At 32.9% G+C, this 8318-nt stretch overlaps 1 protein-coding gene across 12 annotated transcripts in view; it reads left to right on the forward strand.

Moving 5' to 3' along the window:
- The window catches only part of Ctnna3 (catenin alpha 3), a 1794873-nt gene extending 1788628 nt beyond the window's left edge, over positions 1–6245 (forward strand). For all 12 annotated transcript variants that reach the window (XM_021259452.2, XM_021259448.2, XM_021259451.2 and 9 more), the window contains one exon: positions 5570–6245. In XM_021259452.2, the coding sequence (XP_021115111.1) occupies positions 5570–5857 (288 nt within the window). In that variant the 3' untranslated portion in view covers positions 5858–6245. The remainder of the gene's footprint in view (positions 1–5569) is intronic.
- The last annotated feature ends 2073 nt before the right edge of the window (positions 6246–8318 follow it).

Raw genomic sequence — 8318 nt, forward strand, 5'->3', positions numbered from 1 at the left:
CATTGAAACATTTTAGGCAGTGTACAACTACTGTCATAATGGATCAATCCAGAAATGCAGATGGCACCTATACTTTAGAAAAACTACAAATATCTTGAAATCTTTCTAGAAATAGTTATTTTGTGCTGATATTTTCTAGTCAACAGACTCACTCATATGACCTTTAACATGATCTATGCTAATCCCATTTCCAAATGACTTAACTAAATGATTTAGAACTAAATAAGAGTTAAAAACACACTGCCAAGGGGCCAAATCTTGCTTTCTTTTGCAAAATCAAGGCAAACAAATTGGTTTAATTTCATTTGATATTTAGAAAAAAAATTTGTTTCATCAGCATTGTCTTTATACTGACACATTTTAAAGATTAAATAAATGCATTTTCTTGTCCTAGAACATACAATTTCCTTAATTTTTTGGCATTATCAGTTTTGCCTATTGAGATCTGGAATTTTAAATGTAAAATTTAAAAATCTTAATCTGCCTTTAAATAATTTGGGTCCTATAAGGATGAGTGAATTTTTTCTGTTTGCACTTTCCCCAAAAAAGTGCTACTTAGAAATTGATATCAAGTAAACATTTCAAGTCAACCTCTTAACAAAATAAATTACCTGGCAATTAAAATGTCTTCCTTATTCTTGATACCAATGAGCACTATAAAATAAGATTAACATTCTTTAAAAAACAGAGTTTCTGTAGTTTTAACTTTAAAATTTTAGACATTGTATTAGTATGAGTTCAATTTCTTCAACTATTCGATATTTGAAATCACATATCAGAAATGGCATGTCTCTGAGAGATAGGGTTATAAAATGAGTAAAAGTAGGTGGAACTAGACTCCCTTCATTCAGATTTCAGCTCTACTACTTAATAGCTGTTACACTGAGAAATATGCTGGACTTTCCAGTTCCTTTGTTTCCTCATTTATAAAAGTTAAGATAGTGATAGTACTTAAAGAATTTCTTTGAGTTCATTTCCAACATCATACAATACATATTAATAATGATTATAAGTTGTTTTTATGCCTAGAACTAACATCCACACATTTGATATTCAAAATATTGTTTGTATGCAGGTGCAATATCCACCAGGGGACTTTTGAGTTGAGGTAAACATTGGTACTTACAAAAATGTCATGGGCTACACTTGGTACCAGTTTATGGAAATGCTATGTGATGGGAAATATTTCTTTCCAAATAGCACAGGGCTTCCTCTCAGCAGGAGCCCAGCAGAAATAATTAACATTGGCAATTCACATAGGCTTTGGGAAACTATGCCTTTCCCAGGTCACAGGCCAGGTACAAGGATATGAAGTCTTCATCAATAGAAATATAATTCATTTTAGCCTAGAATTCTTTTTTTCTGGGAATCGAATTCAGGGTCTCATACTTGCCAGACAGGCCCTGCACCGCTGAGGTACATTCCTGTCCCTAGCTTGGAATTTTAATGCAAAGTACATATCTGAGAAAGGACTTGCATCCAGTATATGGGGAGTTAGAGTAGTATTGTATGAATAGGAGATGTTTCATTTTGATACAACATAAGTGAAAATGATCAACTCCTCACAAGAAATATAATGATTATGTAATGTAAACATGTACTAATAAAAATAAATACTGGAAAAAAATAGAAAGAAAAAAATAAAATCAAAAGAAAGTGTATCTATCATGCCTTTCCTTTTGTCTGTCAATGATTACCTTAGGATTTGACAAGGGCTTTCTAGCTGAAATTTCCATTTAACATAATTTTCAAAGACTTACATAGCAAATAGTGTTTTTTCTAAGACAATCTAGATATTCTCTATTTTCCAGTTACATGGACAAAAAGTTAACATATTATATAGTTATGCCTCTTTCTTTCCATAGTAAAAGCCTATTCATATATTTTTAAGTAGGAGCAAGTCTTCTACCTGAAAACATTTTTAAAACTGGTTAAATTTATGCTGTAGTTTAACTGAAATCATGTAGAATATATTACAGTGCACAAAAGAGACATTATAATCAGTTTAAGATTCATATGGGATGATAATATCAATTAAGACTCACTTAGATGAGCATTATTTAGATGATTTGCAAAGTATAACTTACTATTAGAATAAGTTGATTTATTAAACATCATTTATCATTTATCTAGATACAAGAAAAACAGATATAAAGAGACTGCCAATTTAAATCTGGACATAAAAACATTGGACCATTTATGTGACATAAACACATTAGCAGCCTCAATTATTTTGAAACTACACCAGTGCTATGGGTATAAGCATAAATTGCCAGCATCAGGCCATCTTTCTTATTAATATAAGACAGCAGACATGGATTTAACCTAGAGAAAGAAGTCTTTATTTTGGGTCATTACCTTTGAAACTATTTAAAATCTTGCCCCTATTTTGAGAAGGAAACTGCTTTTACATGTGTGCACTCAAATACATATAACTGTATGACTATGAAGGATTTAGAAGGCATTATTGTTCCTCATTGTACCTTAATCAAAAATACTTCCTCTAGATTAGAGGTAGCATTACCAGATGTTAGGCAAAATACCACCTTCTATGGTAAACATTTGAAGTTATGTTTTCCGAAAAGAATTTATAGTTAATGAGCATGATTTGCAATATAAGTTTTATGGGCCTGTGTTATGCAGTCTGGTTGATTTGTTCTAACAAATATTTGGAATAAATAATATTCTTATTTTGCACAGTTACATTTGTAAAACTTAGAAAATTTTGTTCAACAAAATTCAATACAGACCCAAAAGTAATACCTTATCTCACTCAAATTCACCTTTATCTTTAAACAAAGGACTATTGAATCCTTCCCATCAAGAATTTTTCATGAACATATACCTGGATTAAAGAATTAGTGTTACTTTTTGCAGACATTAAATTATGCACAGTTATTCTGTATGAATAAGCCACAGACATTGCTTTAGAATTGAACAAAATTTCCTTTCATTAGCTAGACTTGTCTTTGCCTATTGCTTGTGTAGCCTATTATTTGGCTAAAAACTGAGAATTATATATATTATCTGAGCATGTATAGTTTTTAGCCCTCAAAGATATAAAATGTCTTACAAGCTTTCTTCATAAAATAACACTGTTCTTTAAGCAATTGTTCTAATCTGTCTGCAGAACTAGTCTTCACGTTCTCCTAGGGGGTAATTTGTCCTGTGGTTTTTCTGAGTCATGTGGAGAAGAACATTTTACTATGGCCATTTAGCATTTTAGAATCAAACGATTTGTCAGAGGGCAGCACAAGACATCATAGGTAGCACAGGTAGGGATTTGGTGATTAAGTGAGGAAATAAGATGAACTATTTTCTTACATTGCTAGACATACCTGAACTTCAATATCCTCCATGACTGCTGATCTACACATACCACTTACATGGAAAAATGAAAAAAATGAATTAAATACAGTCCATACACGATAAGATCACACTATCAAAAGAAAGGAAAGAGAATATAAGTTTTAATGGGAAAAGGCCAAATCTAAATTGGTGAAATATTCAATGACATGAGGTCCCTAAGATCTGTTTTGGTAGAAGACTTTATGATGGTACAGAGGCTCAGTATAAATCCAATATTTTCATTTTTGAGAAATACCATTGCCCAGGATACTCAAATGTTATTTCACTCTTTAGAAGATCTTGCTTCTTCCTATGGTGAGAGTGGAGACCAACTTCCAAATTTAACTGAGATCCAAGAGCTTTATAATAATAATTCTTAATAACTAAAGAGCATTTTTAGCTTGGAATCTCTCAGTAGAGAAATTTGTTATCTATTTGTACTATTTTCAAAGTCTAGTGTTTCTGAAGTTGTGTTTAGTAGATTCAGAAGCTCTCTATATTCTTCAAAATACATATGATTACTTCATGAAATTCTTTTTTAGTATTTGTGAATCATCTGATATTCCTGACATATTCACAGATTTTTGTATTTCTGTCTTCAGTAAGTACAGATGTACAGATGTGTGCAGATGTGTAGTTGCCAAATACTACTGTCTTTCAAATTGCATATTTTTTTGGTGTTACCTTTTCTAGGATTTCAGGCTTGGCGTATAATGGAGCTAATTACGTTTTCTTCCCAGGAAGCACCCAGCTAGATCGGTGCCTCAGGCACATAACCTCAGTTTACTGCTTTCCTTCACTCGTTTATGCTGTATGTGAGATGAGACTTCTCAAACAGCAAAGGTAGAGTACTCAGGCCAGGAAGCCGCTGAGAGATTTTAGCAAGTACAGAGTTGGTGTTTGAGTCTCAACCCTGACATTACACATCACAGAGTGGGTGACAGTGGAGGATATCTTCCCACATGGGTTGGCTGTGGGTGGCAATCTGCCAAACTAAAATAATGAGAGAGGCATTGGTTGTATAAAAATGAATCAACTTGGCTTAGCTGTAAGATATTTTGCAAGATTCTAGGAATATTATTCCATTCTTTCTCTGATTTTTTTTTTTTGGTGGGGGAGAATCCAGAAAAATTTAACAAAAACAGAATTGTGTTGGGACAAGTTTTGTTCAGTAATTTTATTAGTGCATCTTCCTCTTTAAGCAATTTGATAGATTTTATAAAAATAATTTAATAAGAACAAACTCTTTGGCACTCATTTTACTGGCTTATTTATATTAATAAACATGTCTTTCCTATCCAACCACTGAAGAAACTAAGATCAAAATCTCCAAGTTACCAAAGGGGAGATCTGGAATTTAATCTCAACTTTATTTGACTGTAAAGCCTTGGGTTTATGTTAACAGGTCAACAGGTTTTTATGTTAATCTCCAGGTTAACAGGAAGTGTTCTAAATTTAAAAGTTTAGGAGAGACTATTTAGGTAATATTCACAAAAGAAAACTGTATACTTGCATGTTTATACACATATATAGGTATATACTACACATTCCATTAGAAGAAGAACTTTGTTTTTCTGGTAAAAGTACTTATATATAATATTGATTTTATTGCAGATAGACCTATCTTACAGAAAGGGCTCAGTGTTATCCTCAAGAAATAGAGAAATACATTTTTTTAAAAAGCAGTGACTTTATGACATTAAAGTATTAAGTGGTTTTGAATATTGAATAATTTATGTTGCTTCACTGAAAACCAAGAGAAAAAAGTAATCTCTCTAAGATATCCTACAATTACAATATGAATCTATTTATGTATCAGATAAATGGATAAGTGAGCAAAAGTAATAAGAGACTGTTGTAGATAATTATACATATGTATATAAAATGAGAATTAACTCACTTATTTCTCAGATAAAAGCAAAGTAGCACTTTTCAGCTTCTTTGGGCTTGTGAGGCAGGCACAGTGCCACTGAGCTAAATCCCTGGCCCCCACTTGTTTTTTAGATTTTTAAATTAATTATATACCAATATATTGTATACCATTTTAGGTATACAATATAATGACATTCATCATTGGAAATTTGCACTTTTACATAATTCATCTTGGTTCTTATTTTTTCCCCATTCCCCTGCCCGCCCTTTAGCTTCTACATCATTAAAGCTCTTTAAAGTCCTGATCGAATTCTTGAACAGTAGTCTTTCTTCTTTTTCTTTCCCACAGCTGGACAGTGTCACCTCCCTTATCCAAGCGGCCAAAAATTTGATGAATGCTGTGGTGCAGACAGTGAAAATGTCTTACATTGCCTCAACCAAGATCATCCGAATCCAGAGCCTGGGTGGGCGAAGGCACCCAGTAGTGATGTGGAGGATGAAGGCTCCAGCAAAAAAGCCCTTGATTAAAAGAGAGAAACCAGAAGAAACCTGTGCAGCTGTCAGACGCGGATCAACAAAGAAAAAAATCCATCCAGTGCAAGTCATGAGTGAATTTAGAGGAAGACAGATCTTCTGAAAGCATTCTTCTACTCTAGTGATTCTATTACAAAATCCTGGCTAACCACACTGCTTTATTTTACATTTTACTAGTCCTGTAACTTTACTAAGTTTCAGCATTTAACTCACAAGTAACATAGAACATGAACGCTAAACCAGCGTAAGCGATGTATATTTGGGATCATGTCAATGCCATTTCTGTATAGCCAGCACATACTAATTAATCAATTCATGCTTGTTTAGTGAATGAAAACTTCAAGTGTCATTTGGTTTGTCCTATCACAGGGAATATCATATAATCATTTCAACATGAACATACAAAAGGCAAGTAAGTCCTACTTATCTGTAATAGTTCACCTACATTCACTCCTTTCATTGTAAATTAAAACATTGACATAAGTTCTTGACTTGCTTTTCAATAAAAACATTTATTAAATATTTTCCCACTTAATATCCACAATTTCTTTACCCTACCTAACCTGGCAGAAATGCCTAATTCCTGCCACAAGGAAACAAGTTGTGATCTCTAGATATCTGTATCCATTGTCAACTGATTAGTCTAACTTCTACCGAAAACAAATTAGGGCAGTCAGTTTCTCACTGGATTTTGAAACTCAGCCTTTGCTTTTAGGAAAATGCTTTAATACCATTACAAAGGATATGGTAAGCTTTGGTGGCACAACACATTTTAGGGTTTCATTGTTCTGTACTTTCCAGTATTAGGTCCATCAGACTACACCTGCTGAAGGTGAATTATCCCTTGTTGGAGAAATGAGACACAGAAATGTATCCCAGCCTGCGTTATAACAATAGAATGTAAGAAGTTCTGCATGACTCAAAATCTATTTCTATCCCTTATCAATTGCTATTAAAAAGAAAGGCCATTTTGAAAAATGTTTGGCATCAAGGGAGATATAACTTTGTGAATGGTATCACTGAGCTAAGAAGCAGGGCTCATGAGAATGAGGCTAGAAGCTAGAGTAATTCTTTATTTTGTTTTTCTTTTTATCTTTTTTCTTTCATATTTTTCTTTGTTTTAATTTTTATTTTTGTTAGTGCATGCTTACAGTACACAATGATTACATTCACTATGGGGAATTGACACATGTACGTAAAACATCTTAACTCTTTAATAAAAGTCACTGGAGTCATTTTATAAACCCAATAACTGCTCACCTATAGTTGAGGTCATAATGAATTTCATAATTGTCTCGGAATCTAGTATACTGTTTCTCCCACTTTTCCTCTCCCTAGCCCTGTTCTTATCCTGCTGAATTTTCTATAATCTCTTTGGAAGAGTTAAGTTACAAACTTCTTACATTCATCCCCTATTTTACTTTACTAAAATAATATTATTATTGTAAAATCTCTCTTGGAAACACTGTCATTAAAGAGTCATTTCAACAACCATATGACTTTATATTGATGAAACAAAATGTATGCATACAACAGCAGTTCATGATAGAGGGACAAGTTTGAGTAAAAGGATGCATGAAAAATAGGAATATGTAAAGATTGAGAGAATGATATGATGATATCTGGAGCAAAACGGTGTGGGAAAAGATCTATTTAATAGGGCACTGTTAATTATGAGGGGAAAAGTCAGTTTCTTTTATTATAATGAATTATTTCCTTTTCCTAAAAGGCTGTATTCCCTGGCTCAGTAGATAAATGTCTTATGAATTGAAGACAATTAACTGCTCTCTGTCTTGCCTATGTACTTTCTTACAACAATTATTCTGGACAAACTCCACTCTCTAGAAGACATGGTGGCAGTGAAGAAGGGAATTAGGCAATTCAGATGATTCTGGTTTCCAGTACTATCTAGAAATTTGAGATAAATAGGTAATTTCTTTTGTTGCAATGGTATCATCATTTTGTGCTCAATTAACACAGTCAGTACCTGCGGCACGTTCTTCTCTCAAGTATATGTGCTAGTTTATAGAATTATCCTTAAAACTCAATAATTACTAGCTATATATCTTAGCTCTTAAATCTAGATGCAGGAGATTCACGAGTCTCGTTTAGAAAATTGAATGTCCATTTGACTCTATAAAAATTTTCTATATGCTAGAATTTAGAATGCAGTACTATATGGCAAAAACAGAACTAATATGAAATTGCACAACTATCCAATAAATTTAAACACTTTAAAAAAATGACTACATAATTGAGATGTGAACTAGGCCTTCTCTTTAGTATTAGAAGATTTCTATATAAGATAAAAGCAACTACATATAATTAGACCAAAACAATACAATTCACGTGTTAGAAAATGCAATATACTCTTCATATTCATAAGAGTGCCTGTTGACCTTTGAAAATCTCTTAGGAGTCAGTATAGCATATATGTTCCCCATAAAATCTCTCTATACAGAGGAGAAGGCCCACCATAGCTACACAGAGAGGCCTGTTCATGGAGTCCAGCATTACTTAGCTTTGAAGAAGGTCAATTTTCAAGTCCTATTGATAAAATTGTA

The sequence above is a fragment of the Heterocephalus glaber genome, unplaced genomic scaffold, assembly GCF_053883595.1.
Source record: "Heterocephalus glaber isolate CG9 unplaced genomic scaffold, H.glaber_assembly_v1.0 deba00001497, whole genome shotgun sequence".
In the NCBI taxonomy this organism is placed as follows: domain Eukaryota; kingdom Metazoa; phylum Chordata; class Mammalia; order Rodentia; family Bathyergidae; genus Heterocephalus; species Heterocephalus glaber.